General features: G+C 32.4%; 1 protein-coding gene across 1 annotated transcript; it reads right to left on the reverse strand.

Moving 5' to 3' along the window:
• Positions 1-597: 597 nt before the first annotated feature.
• Positions 598-10,540, reverse strand: LOC134539574 (uncharacterized). Its single transcript, XM_063381723.1, has 4 exons — positions 10,141-10,540; positions 6,277-6,429; positions 5,113-5,274; positions 598-4,304 (listed from the first exon to the last, which is right to left on the reverse strand). Exons 1-4 carry the CDS (start codon positions 10,451-10,453, stop codon positions 3,736-3,738), a joined length of 1,197 nt encoding a protein of 398 aa, XP_063237793.1. The 5' UTR covers positions 10,454-10,540; the 3' UTR covers positions 598-3,735.
• Positions 10,541-14,983: the final 4,443 nt, after the last annotated feature.

The raw sequence follows: 14,983 nt of genomic DNA on the forward strand, positions 1-14,983 counted from the left end.
ATCCACTTTGATTCTGTAAATTACTATCCAAATTTTTTAGTCTGACCGAACACTTTAAATTAATGTGGGACCAATACTAACAGTAAAAATTAAGTACTGTTTCTCAATAAATCTTACACAAACACACACATTTTTACTGCAAGTGATACTTAGGTAGTTCCTGCGTTTCTTTTTGGTTTTCAAAACTATTTCAATATTTTTTACAACGCAACAATTGAATGGCAATTAATGGAATAAGATTCAGCATTAGTGATATGGACAATGTTACTGTTTTTTTATTACATTGAATTAAATAATTATCAATTCAGAGAATGTGAACATAGTAGGTACCAGACGTATTTTGCTGCCTTTTCCTCTTTTTACTGTGTTTTGCAGGGATTTTCAACTTACAAAATGTTAAATATACCAGTGGAAAATACTTCAGTAACAATTATATACAGAGAGGTTGCATTTAGGTGATGACAAAACTATATTACTTCTAATAAAGTCTTACATCCCTACAAAGGCAATTACCATATGGGGAAGAAATACATGATTATATCTTAATAATATAGGAACATTTTAATATGCACAGGGACAAATAAATAATAAATGTACTTCTGTAAGAAAAATTTATTTTTATTAATAATTTTACTATACAATATAAACATTATATTTCAAGCATTATTAATTAAGGTAATTGAAAACCAATACATATTAATTTTTTTTAATACACAAGTCAATCCTGTAAAATCTTGTCCCACCTAGCTGTTATCTTTTCAATTCCCTTGTAGACAGAACCTAATATAGCCAAGATAAAAACATACATTTACAAACAGAGTGACCTTCGGTCTATATGAATGGCCGGGTGCACTTTTGCTTGTACCTTTTAAAGACTAGGCATACAAAAACCGTAGGAGCTATTAAGGTTGTGTTGATGTTAAAAACAAATTCAATTTATCATGAACAACTTTCCTGCTGCTACCCTCGTGTATCAGTCAGTGACGAGGCACATTTAAAGATTAAATCATATTACTAATATTTGACGAGTTTATGCTATAATATTTGTTTCGTGGCATTCAAAAACAGGTATTTATTTCCAGAAAAAAATTTAATATGATACCAATGTAGGTAATTTTTTATGGTTTGATAACCACTGAAGATTCATCAAAAGAGTTCCCAGTAAAATTTTAAAATTTTCTAACACCTTAAAATGGTCCTAGGAATTATATATGTAACTTTTACCTCAAATGTAATAATTTTTTTGACAAACAGCACCCACATCATCAGGGAAAGTTCGCTCATGTTAGAAAGTGTAAGCCCATGTAACTCCACAATGAAATCTAAGAGTGGGACGCTATAGCAGGGAAAATGAGAGTCCTGAAAATGTGTGGACTAGCATCACATGCCAAAATACAGGATAATCCCACTAGGGATTGCAACTGGGATTCCCTTGGCATGAGGCAAACGCTCAGGCCACTGGCCCATCATAGTCACAAACAATTAGAAATATATCGTACAAATAATGTTATCCTGAATTTAGGTACAACTGTATAAACATTTACTATAAATCCATGCAGAACACAACTATTGTCATATATTTTATAAAGACCTGTATTACACAGCAGTATTTTAAAATCAATTGTTAAGTTCACTATACAATCATCCATCCTATTTACATGAATTAGCAACATAAGCTAGGATGAGCTTTTAACATATAGTTTCTAGCCATTATTTAGATATGTGTCCATCTGTCATTAAAAATACATTATACATAATGAATAAAGAAAATACTCTTATAATAAATTGACAGTATGGAAAAAGTCACTTTGATACATTAAAAATAACTAATTGTATTGCTGTATTTTATACCACATGACACATTTCAACATTTCTACACACAAATACAGCAGTCACAACATACTCTCATTCCGACATTCTGCATTCAATGACAGACCCAATATCAACAAATACCAAGTCACAACACATTGTCATTCTGAAGTACGTAACTTATAAGTACCCAGTAACCATTAATGAGTGAGCGAGGGTCACATCACTATTTATTTTTTGTGTCGTGATTTCAAAAATTTCACACGTGCCAAATTTTTTATAGGATCTTTAAGTTTGGGAGCAGCATACTTTCCAGTCAAAATTCTATTAACAGTATTGCACCAAGAATGAATACAAAATTTTATCACTGTATCACAGACACATGAGTGTAAATTATGAATACTACACTTAGAAAGCAATTCTGTTTTCAACATCACTTTTCTAAAAATCCTTGTCTTAATATCATTCTCATGGCAAATATGTGGTAAATTTGTATCAACTGCTCTGAAAAGAGTTTTGCAAATGTCTGTGAAAAATGAGTTAGGGCGAGACAGTGATTTAGGGTTGTACGACCGTGCAGTGATAATGTCATCATTAGGTGAAGAAGTATCTGTACATAAAATTTCTCTACAAGTTTTACAACCTTTGATTTTTTTTAGAACTGTCCTAGCAATATAACCACTGACATATACATTTGTTGAGTTACACAAATGAGAAATCGGTGTACACTCTTTTGAGATTTTGTCATCAAATATAGAATGTTCTTGAGATGGTGACTCAGAACGTGCTTCTGTAGTTTCTTCTTGGTGTGCACACAGAAGGTTCTTCAATGAATTCAAAGCTCCTACACTGTCATCTTCTTCGCAATTTGCGTTCACAGAATGAATGGACACAAAGTTATTCAGCAAAATGCTTTTCAGTGAAGTTTTGAAGTTGGAACATGTGGGGTTAACATTTCCAATGGATCCTGATTGAAATTACGGTTTGCCAAAAACTTGAAGCCAACATTTCGAAGTTTTTCCCAAAGGTATTTAAGTCCTTTCAGAGTCACTATCCAATTTTTGACTGATGGTGGTGTTTCCTCTTTCTTTGTCTGTTCATTAACAAACCGAAACGTTGACAGGACTTCAACAGCTTCCTTCCAAAATTCCACGTGTGGAGATTGACTGGTTACAGCAGAGCGAAGAGGTTTTCCTGGTTGAGGTTTCAGCATTGTCCCATTGACACTATCAAACAGTCTGTCCATAAACAACAATAGATCTGCTGTATCAACAGCATCTTTGTCAAGAGTTTCTCCTGGTTTACCCCACTGACAGGCCATCCGCATAGTAGCAGACAAGCGTTGACTAAACACTTGACTGCAACAGCTCACTTTCATTTTTTTTATTTTGTGAGGGATAATATGTTCATCTGTGAGCTTAGGACAGGCTCGAAATTCTGTTTCACCACTTCTGCTGTCCAATTCATAGAACTGTTCAATATGTTTCCAGCAAGCTTTTTTTGCGGAGCCATTCAACCTAAATTGAAGACATTTACTTAACAAATTATTACGTATACCTTTAAGGAGATGGGGCGGGTCATATAATGGTACAATTTCTTGTCCATTGATGACAAATCCCATGTTACGGTTTTCAACTTCTGCCCTTAGATAAGTTTCCTGGGTCTGTCGTAAAAGTGAGTTTACAGCGGCAGTATTTGTAGATGACTGGTCACAGATTGTGGCGACTACCTTCAGGCCTGTCTCTTGCAAGGTACTGATCACGTTTTTAATGCATTGTACAAGCTGTGGGGCCTTAAAAGTGCTGTCGGTAAACATGTATGCAACTGGTTGCTTCCACCTTCTTCTGATACCACGCACCATAAAAACCAAAGCATGATCAGCAAACGTTGGTTTCTGTTTTCCATTCCCTAGATCCTGAAACCCCTCTATCCTGTCAACACTTTCACCATATATTGAATATTGGGATGAAGGCTCATTTCATCAAACATGAGACAACAGTACCTGTCTTTCTGATTCAACTTGGTCACAGTTTCCTTTAAATGTGCCATGACACGCATGTTGATACCAGGCTTGAAGTCAAGCTTTTGCAGGAGATTATTTAAAAGTCTTTTTGAAGGCAGAGAAAAATATTTAGACAGCAACTTATACCCTTTGGGACTTTGTTTCAGGACAGAGAGAGCAAATATCTTATCATTTAATGTGAAGCGCCTACCCTTAGGTTTGTGCTTTTGTGTTCTGATTTGAGACATAATGAAGTTATATGTAACTAAGTCAACTTTATTTATTAAGTTATCAAAAAAACTACTTTCAGAAAATTTTTCTGCTAACTTTACTCTTGTTTTATATTGCTTTACTCGCAGGGAGAGACATCTTTTCTGTCGGAGCAATTTAGTTGCTTCAGAATAAAGCTTCTGTGCTTTGGGAGTGAGTTTCATCTGCCGTGTTGTTCCAGTTTTTTTAAGCAAAGAATTGTTTCTATTTTTTAGACGTGAACCTGTAGGCGGAAAAAAACAGCTGTCAAACAATCAAACAATGGTAAAAATGAAAGAGGTTGTGTTAAGTGTAATAAACATTCTGAAACAAAAAATTTGAACTTTTATGATACTAAATTTCAGTTACTGTTGCATATAATGGAACTGCCAGGAACTTTAATTGGAAGATAAACCAAAATATATAGCAAACTCAAATTGTATGGAATATAAATGCCAATTAATGAACCAGTCTGAGAAAATGTCTAATTCATTAGAAAATGAAATGCAATATGTAAAATCCCTACTTTTCACTCTATGTCAGGTTCATCAGACAGTCAAGTGATTGCATATGGCAGGTTATTCATTCATTATACATTTTTTGCAGTAAATACACTATTATACGTGCATGGTGTGCACAAAATCTGCTAGAAATTTGGAATAGAAAAATATCATATTGTGTTACATTCTAACTTCTAAAATATAATAACTAAGGTGGCCACCTGGTCGGAGCAGTTCATAATAAACATATTCATGTTACAACAAAAATAAATAACATAATTTTTTTAATTAATCATACAACTGTTACATTTTTCCTTGGAGTAGTGAGCATGATGTAAATGAGTCTTCAATAGAGCATGATTTAGACAGTAATACTGCTTGGCTACTAATGACAGTTAAAACAGGGAAGTGTCCTAGCTGCCAAAGCATTGTAATTGTGCATGTGCACACTTTGTGTCTCATCACTATTATTTATGTATCTTTCTGCATACAGCTGTGAGAAGTTATTATAAAATAATAATTATATTTAATCTTATAGTTGTTATTTCTTACCAGAATGCTCATTCCTTATTGTTGCATCTGCCATTTGGTTTCCTGTTTCTTCATTCATTTGAAGATCTACTGTGTCAAGGGGCCACACTCCATCGCTTTCGAAAAAACTGATGTCCATAGTATTTGTGGCTGTCTCCTGTCCTTGCTTTTCAATTAAGGAACCTGTAAAACAATTAACCACATTTCCAGTTTTATATTACACACTATTTTATGGAACTCTTGATTTTATTACTCTGAAAGCACTTTAAGGAGATTAATAGTTCCTTCTTAATGCTTAAGGGACATCTGACTGTCCTATCTTGCCCATTTTAAAAATGCTATGCTTGTGTCCCATTATCTCAGAAACCATTAAACCTATAGGCCTACCTTCTAGATTTTAAATATGTTATATTTTATGTGTTTTTATTATACTGTAATAGAATCATTTGTTGTGTGTGCTTTTGGAAAAGACATTCAAATTCTAATAAATAATAATATTTTTCCAAACATTTTAATATAATTATTTTTCCTAATTAAATATTTCTTAATACAACTTCATAATTCTAGTACACAGTAACTTCATAATCACTATCTACAGCTATGCTATAAGTTTGAACTTTGTATATTAAAACGTTTTAGAGATAATGGGTTGAATATGATAGAAAATGTAGTCTTCCATAAATCAAGGTCAAAGTTGGAAAGGTCTATAGGAGGCTATACACATCAACCAAATCTCAAGTAAGACTCCAAATTTTTGGGAAATATACTATTCGTTATACTTTTTATTGAAAGGAGTACTAGAAATAATTTAAATTGTATCCTCAAAGGTCAAAATAATTATTTTAGCATTTAAAATTCTAAAAAGTAAATTTATTTATTTTAATGAAATATGTAGTTCAACATTAAAAACATGAAAAATTAAATCTGGAATTTTTTTTTGCAATAGCTAAAAATCATATCATTTCATCCAAGAAAGTTGAAATTTTATTTGGGAATTAAAAATGAAAAAAAGTCAATATTTTTATGTTTTTACTGTCAGACTCTCCTTTATGGTTTATGTATTTGGATAGTTATTGACTTGACTGCTGTTGTTACATTGCCTGTACAGCCTCTTTGTATGAGCATTATGCTCTCTTAAGGCATTTATAAGAATAAAAAAAAATATACATGGCTGCTACAACTTACATGAATCAATGTTGTCTTCAATACCACGATCAACATCCATAGCTTGAATTTGTGAATTATGTTCATTTGATGCTTTTTGTAATGTGTCCGCTCTTGCCTTACATGGTAATTCTGAAATATCTTTTTCACAGCTTGGTATTCCATTATAACTACCTGTAAATATAACATAATATATATAATGAAATACAACTTGTGTAACTTTACCAGTATATATTCAAAGATGATTATCAAAAAAGTTATCATTAATTACTAATTAACTGCAGGAAATATCAAAAGGCACTTTTCTAAGGGAAAAAAAGCAACTAGTTACTATCTAGTCTTAAAAGTAGCTACAGGCAACTGTGGGTAATCATCCAGTGAAATTTAAAAATACAAAGGAAAAAAGTATGCTTGTTTACATGTAAATATCACAATATTCTGGAATAAGTTCTGAAGCCCTTGTGTACAGAATTTTGTAATTTTAGGATTGATTAGTTTCAGTTAGGTAAGCTAAAATATTCTTTTAACAAGATTGTGTTAATGTTGCACAAATAATGTGTACGAAGTGCGACATGAAAAAATAACAGTACTTAGGTTAATTACACTGAATATATTCAACCTTCAAAATTTTTCAAGTGAGTTCCACCGCAACATTAGGGATTATTACTGGAGATGTACCGACAAAAGTATTACACAAAAGACAAGTTTTATTAATGAAAAATGCTTGCATGATATTTACAACTTGTCTCATTTAGAAAAAACTAATTCTTAAATATGTGATAATATTTTAGGTTAAGACCAAATGGTTACAATAGATGGTGAGCCACAACATCTGTTTGTATCTAGAAAATGCTACATGTTGTTTGAAGTGCTAATTATTGTCGACAGATGTAGAATTATGCACAGAGGTATATGGTTCTGTATTTACAGCAATTTGAGTTCTAAAATCTCTGTTCCATTATGTTTTGGGCATTAAGACAGTTCACGCCTCCGCACTGCTAAAAAAAAAAAAAAAAAAAATTAGGTTCAGGTACAACAGGATAATGTGCACAGGATTATGTTATCAGGACAGCCTGATAAAACAGACATGATATGCAATGTAAATAAATGTAAACAAATAGCAATATGGCATAGGCATAGTAATAAAAACTATAAACGGTAGGCTAATATCTTTGTAACGAGTACAAATTTCATAACTCCGCATTCAGTAAAAAACAGAGGAAGGTCAATAGCAATAAATTAAAGTGATTTAAAATTTTTATTTATTTTTTTAATGAAGAACCACCAATTCAGATAAAGACTTTTGTCCTGGTTTTGTTATCTTAAAAAGCAGTAATCTTAAATTTTGGTTTGTACTAACACATTAAACATTCTGAGAAAAGCATCAGGCAAAAGCTAATTTAAAGACGAAAGTACTGACTTCAGGGGAACCATTATATATTACATTAATTCACACAATTAACGACACACAGCCTACCTCCTGCTTAATTCAACGATACATGCCAACTATTGAAATAGGCCTACCCAGATGAAGTAACATTAGTTTGAACTTGATTAAGATTTATTTTCTTTACATTGTTTTCTATTCCAGTATGACCATGCATTGAAGTATGTTCGTTATTAACTGGGAATAACTATGGCACTATAAAGTAGTAATGCAATTCATGAACTATAAAATGTATGCATCTAGGCCTTAAATGGTATAAATTTGTTAATACAAATTATAAAAATGTTACCTTAATTCCTACAGTTGAAGTTACAAATCTAACGTTTAATGGGCTGCAGATAAAAAAATTTAATTTTGATTAACAAGTTTAGGTAAATATGTATTGTACGGATTAGCGCCAAAAAAAATCGTACAAATATGAAATAACTTTCATTATATGCTATCTTACATCCTCTTTTAAGAACCGCCTGCGGAGATAAAAAATTCCAATTACTTTTGGAGATATCGTATTTTTTAATATTCATTTTTTGGCGATTTTTTTTAAAAAAAAATTTTAAAAATCCGAAAATACCTTTATTCTCTGCTCTTTGACTTCCTCTTTTCATTAAACCCGGCGGAGATCAGAAATTCCAAATACTTTAGGAGATATGGAGGAAAAAAAAATCATACTTGTAAACAAGCAACAATGGTGAAAACGCGGGAAGCCTACGATTCAAACATCCTTCTGGACATACCCGAATACTCACGTTGGCAAGCCTTCTTTTCTTAAAATTAGCAAGAAGTAATTAAAAATACTTTAAAACACTGTGGATGGTTGGTTATATTAGGTAAGTATAGCTACATTAAAAAAACTGTAAAGTCATTTTATGGTTGCTTAGCAAATAACTTTTTAATATGTAGCTATCCAGCGCTAGGAAACCGTTTACATGATTTCACAGTATTTTTAATGTAGCTATCCTAACCAAATCAACCATCCACAATGTTTTGAAGTATTTATAATGTAGCTAACATAACCTAATTGACCATTAGTTTTCATGAGTTGCATATTTATTTACAATAAACAAAAAAAAAAAACCAAAGATGCACGATCGGGCGTTTGCCTCTCATCTGTTGAAAGAAGGCTTGCCAACGTGAGTATTCAGGTATGTCCAGAAGGATGAGTGAATCGTAGGCTTCCCGCGTTTTCACCATTGTTGCTTGTTTACAAGTATGATTTTTTTTTTTCGCGACGTAGTTGAACGACTACATCACGTAAAAAGAAAATTACGTGAGTTCCTACTGTTCATCCTTTTTCCCGGTTTGTTAGGTCAGGTCAGCTACATTATAAATACTTTAAAACTAAACAACCATTAAAATTAATTTTTATTATTTTTAATGTCCGTTCAGTTTCAAAGTATTTTAGAGGTGTAAAAGTAACGAAAAAATGTGTACCCGTATGTATTCGTTACTATAATACTTTCGTATCGTTACTCGTTACTTCTGATACCGCATGACATGGCACATGCTATGTTATGTAACAGCATCGAATCGAGTCGTATTTCGTACGCGTACAGTATGACGTCGCGTAAATAAAAATAAATCGAATATAAACAATTAAAAATATTTGTAATTAACAGCTTTTGTTAACCAAGAAACAATTAACTCTCATTAGAGCGGCTTTATTATAATATATATTTTAAGATAAGAACATAAAACGTGAAAATACGCGATTATAAAAAACAAAAACATACATATTTATAATTTGTAAAAAATACTTTCTTACGTTGTTTCTGTTCAAATCTAAAACTTTGTCTACACACACAATACCTTTAATAAACAGTAAAAAACTTGTACGACGAATTTCCAAATCATGCTTTTATTAATAAACAAACATCGTTCTTTGTAACGAATACGCGCGCGCATGCGTGAAACATACGAAAGATGCGAGTAACGAAATGCATTCGTGTGTAACGTTTCGTTACTCGTTACTAGATGCCGCACCCGTTACTCAGTAACGAATACATACGGTTTGCTACAGCTCTAAAGTATTTATACTGTAGCTGACCTGACCTAATCTACCTTTGTCCCGTTTGTTAGGTCAGGTCAGTTACATTATAAATACTTAAAACTATACAAGTAAAATTAATTGATATTATTTTTAATTTCCGTTTATTTTGAAGTATTTATCATGTAACTAACCTTACCTAATGGAAAATTTCTGTTATTTAGGCATTCACGCACACACGGCAAAATATAAAATGGCGTCTGTTGAATGATTACATAGGGCTTGTATTGCAAAATAAGAACGGCTATATCTCCAAAAGTAATTGGAATTTTTAATCTCCGCAGGCGGTTTTGAAAAGAGGACGAAAAAGAGCATATAATGAAAGTTATTTCATATTTGTACGATTTTTTTTGGCGCTAATCCGTACAATACATATTTACCCAAGTTTACTTACCTTTTCGTGGATATCCAAAGGAGTTATTTACGGTACCTACTTCTGTGAAATTTGGTAAATGCAATGATGGAAGCGAATAGATCTTTAAATGCTTCGAACCAAGATTTTTGCAGTCATCTATAAAGTGACGTTCACACACGACGTATGTTTTATAAACACGTTCCTTATCCAGCGACAAAAGCCTAGGGTTGTTTATTCTTTCCAGCCATATCTTATACGAAACATCGTCATTTTTTGGCAAGCGATGCCGGATAGATGTTGTATCTCGACATCCAGGAACACAGCATGGCTTTTTTCTAGTCATTTTCACCATAAATGGTCACAACGTGAACAGGAACAATCTATTTTCACAATAACCACACGTGTTTACACTCATTTAAGTAGCCATTTTTAATTTTACCCCCCTCCCACCAAAAACACGGGAAGCCTACATTTCACAAAGGGTTGAGGACCAACCCGAACATGCCCGAAGACTTCACCTTCGGCCAACTTCGGGACTTTGTTTTTCTTTTAACAAGACGCGCGGGAATTTTGATTAGTGAAGGCCCACCGCCCATACTTAAGGACAGAGGCTATTCCTATCTTGCAGAATCTCGTCACTGTTCAACTATGTAACAGAACTTAACTGAATTCAACATGTTTCAGGATAATTATATTTAGTGTTGTATCTATAGCATGTTTCAATTGTTTTTCATGGAAAATTCAAAATCACCTTTATATATTTACAGCTTAAAAATTTTCTTTTCTTTCCGGGAGGGTGCCAGGCTAACTTATGCAGCTGTTTGGTGGGTCGTCGGCCCCAGCTTTGTTCATTAGGATCGTGGCAGTGGTTGAATTACTAACTAGAGAAGTAGTATCACACTCCTCAGGCAGCATGGTTGGCTGATGCCTAACTTAGGTAAGGGGGCACTGGAAATCACTGTCAATTTGTTCTCGCATTTATTGGCATGCTATGCATTGCGGTGTTACACTATGCATTATACCTTATACTTTACCCTGACAAAAGTTTCTGATTGCTTCATTATGTGCTTACGTTACATCTAACAGCAGTCTTATTGGGGATTTGCATGGAGTCGGCCATACCCGTAAGTTTTTGAATTACGACTCGAACAGGCTCTAAGAGCCGTGAATCTACAAGTGCTTTAATGTCTTTGTTTGGGCCAGCAGACATATGCACGGCTACATTAAATTAAAACGCTTACCTCTGGAGTCAGCGAGTTCCATAATTGTCGACCCTGCGGCGTGGTCACGTGGCAGGGTTAAATCTAAGGCGGTTGGGATAAGCCCGGCTCCGCAAAAATGACCCAGGGATGTGTGGGTAACGAGAGAAAAAAGATTTAGAGGTGAGAAAGTCTATAAAACATTTACCACAATATTTCAAGACATGTGTGTGAAAATGCTGAGAGTTAATATTGTGGTCATTCACTAAAAACTGGTTTCATTATATTTGTGAGGTTCATACTGTGCAGCTATACTGCATGACTATTAAGTAAATTATATAAACAATTATTTTATGCACAAATTACTACATTATGTTTCTCACCATAAAAGTAATTGTCCATAAAGGTACATACTGAGGTTGTTTAAAACAATAGCATGTTATGAGACTTTGTAGTGTCACCTGATGGTATAATTTAAAGAGGAAATATTACTGTGTAAGCTCTGTGTTGGTAATGCTCAGTATAGAAATTCAGTAATGTATGAGACATTTGCAGCCTAGATTGTCACTAAAGAATATTTTTTTTATGAAAAAAAAAAAAAAACATAAATATTAAATTTTTTTTGTGTCCACAGTAATCTCTTTCCATTGTATTATTTTATCCGTAACATTCCTGTATAAAAAACCCTATCATTGTAGCTTTCCTAATTGTTCGTTGGTTTACTTGATATGTACCAACACAGTGGGTGAATGTATATTGAAAGCGATACCACATAAAAGGTTACATGTTACATTTAAATTTGTATGTTCACTTTATAAAAAAAATTCATTTATGTGCTGTGGAATGAAAAAAACGAAGACACATTGAATATTTAAACACTAATATTTTAAAGGCATAAAATCTTGCACTTTCTTTCTTGTACATACTAATAACTACAATGTGTTTTAAAGATAACTGACATGTCAAAAGGTAAAATTATTTATTATGAACGTTCAGCAAAAATCTTTACACTTTTCTTTCCTTTAAATGACAGCATTATTTTTTCCATATGAATCACCCAAGTTTGGTAAGTTTTGAAGATAGACAATCATGAAATATAAGGTTGTAAAAAATACTCTTTATTTCTCCAAAAAAAAAAAAATTTATTTCACTTTCTTAGTTACTATCAATTAACCGGCAATGAAATAAAATTCTAAGTGAAATAAAAAAAGCACTATTATAACAAAAATTCACAAAATAATTCATTTTCATTGAATGTCCAAAGAATTTAATCTACAAGAAAATGTTCTAATGTCTTCACATGCCAGCATTAAACAGAAAATAATTCTTTCTTTCTATGGAGTGTCCAAAGAGTTTAATGTTTCAGCTCATTTTCTAATTTCCTTACATACCTGCAACAAACAGAAACAATTACAAGTACTGAGAATGTAGAGAATAAGTCATATAAATGGCAATCTGGAGACAAAGTCCATAACAGAAACTGTAGAGCAATAAAGTAATACATAGTATTTAACAGAAACTATATAGCAGAAAAATAATATTCATGGCAACATGATACACACCAGATGGTCAACACATTTCATTTGGTAAGTATATGTATAATTTGATAAGCTCAATAGTTTTGGTAGGCCTATCTTATTTAAAAGTATACTGTTCTTCATGTATTCACAGCTTTCAATATTTTTTTTTTGTTTTTAATATTTGTCAAACATTCAGTTACATAAAAAATTGGAAATATCGTATACCTACATCACAAAGAGTGTTTGGGTGATTTAATGCAATGGCAAAATTAGCACCTACACACATTAATTAAAAAAAAAAAAAACTACTACTGCTTATAAATACAAATGGTAACAAAAGTTAACAGCACTTAGCTCTTAATGTTTCTCAGGTAGATGTATAGAATATAAACGTGTGGTGATTGTAGTAGTGACTGCATTTTGCGATACTGTATGCTGCAACACTAAGTGAGATTAATGGCAGAACAGTAAATATTTTTTGTGTAAACTTAAGACAAGCAGCCAGAAAAGTAGGTGGTTTATTTTTATGATTTTATAAAATGTTATAGTAATTAAGTAGTAGTGTTTTGTGTTCATTGTAATTTTACAGTTTATCAGATTTTTTGCAAACAAGAAAATAAAAATTACAAAATACCTTTTGCTTCCTGAAATGCTTTGGAATCATTTTGTAAGACAGCACTGTGTTACATCAAGCAGTCTACCAATAGTTTTATAGTTTTAACATTCATGATTGCGATATCGCAAGTGCCGCCATGTGCGAGTCCCTGCTGTGCTTGCAAAAAGCTTGCTTCAATAAAAACAAGGGCCTCATAATCAGATTTTGTCACATATGGAGTTGTGTGTTTCTTGCTGCAAGTATTGCTCTCTTGGGTAATGACTGAAAAACATATCAGGAAGTAAAAAAAAAAGTTATAATTTTTACTCTTCTTACTTTTGTTGATTAAAACAAACTTAATAAAATCTTGTGCAGTTTTAAATACGATAAACAACTTAAAGTACCTCAACATTCTCTTGGGAAATATTTCGATACATGTCAGGATGTGAGAAAAAGTTTTTCAGAATTTTTTTCTTTATTCATTTAAAAGCCGCAAAACAATACAATTACTCTGTGCATTTTATTTGCTGTTACGTTGTGGCTTTTCCACAAACTAAAAAAAAATTAGACAAAAACTTTTTTTGACACTAGTCATAGCCCTGAATTTATCCTGAAAACAGACTTTAAATTTCTACAGGTTAGCAAGTAATCAAAGTTTAAAGCTTACATTATAATACCTGTGCATTCACACATACCTGTACGTTCTTAAAGTACAAACACTGGGAAAAAAACTTTTGGACGGAGGACATTCATATGCTTCTGTTACATCAGATATATATATCTTGAGAAATAATAATGAAATGTAATATATCTTCAGTATGGTGTTCTATTATACTAGTACAGGTAGGGCTTGTTCTTAAGTATAGAATATGATACCACAGGTAAAATATATACTGTAGTAGGTATGTTCTAAATCTAGAATAAGCATGGCCATAGCATAAAATACGTTACCAGAAAGCTATTTTAATACACAAACATATTTTGTGCAAAACAAGCATTAGAATACTCCCAAACTAAAACCCCCATATAATCATGCTAGTCACATAATAATGCAGAAATGGTAATGACATAAATGTGCCATGTTAATGTCATCATTAATGTGATAATGATATTGTGATACATACTTGTCCCGAAAGTGAAATTGGTAAAAGTTCCGTATAACATATTCAAATTCATCCCTTGATCCAGAAGGCATGATCTTGTATACATTGTTCCTGTGGTACATTTTGCTTGATGTTTTGATTTGGAACATTGAAAGAACATGGGCATACTAACTTGTGTTATTACAATTTATATATGAATGTAAAACAGTTACAAAAGAAATTATTTCACAACACCTGAGATAATTTGTTTGTCTTGTGATGTTCTAGTATTTGTTATGTCCATACTCTTTCGACGTAACAAATTAAAACAGCAAGCATCTTGTACCACAAAACCAAGGAATCAATTTGGACACGTGATACGAAAAAAATTACGTCAACCTAGGCTAAACTTTAAAACCTGTATAGAGAAAATATGAACTAAATGATGATACATATCTCTTAATTTACACGCAAATCTGAAAGTTA

The sequence above is a fragment of the Bacillus rossius genome, chromosome 15, assembly GCF_032445375.1.
Source record: "Bacillus rossius redtenbacheri isolate Brsri chromosome 15, Brsri_v3, whole genome shotgun sequence".
NCBI classification, from domain to species: Eukaryota; Metazoa; Arthropoda; class Insecta; order Phasmatodea; family Bacillidae; genus Bacillus; species Bacillus rossius.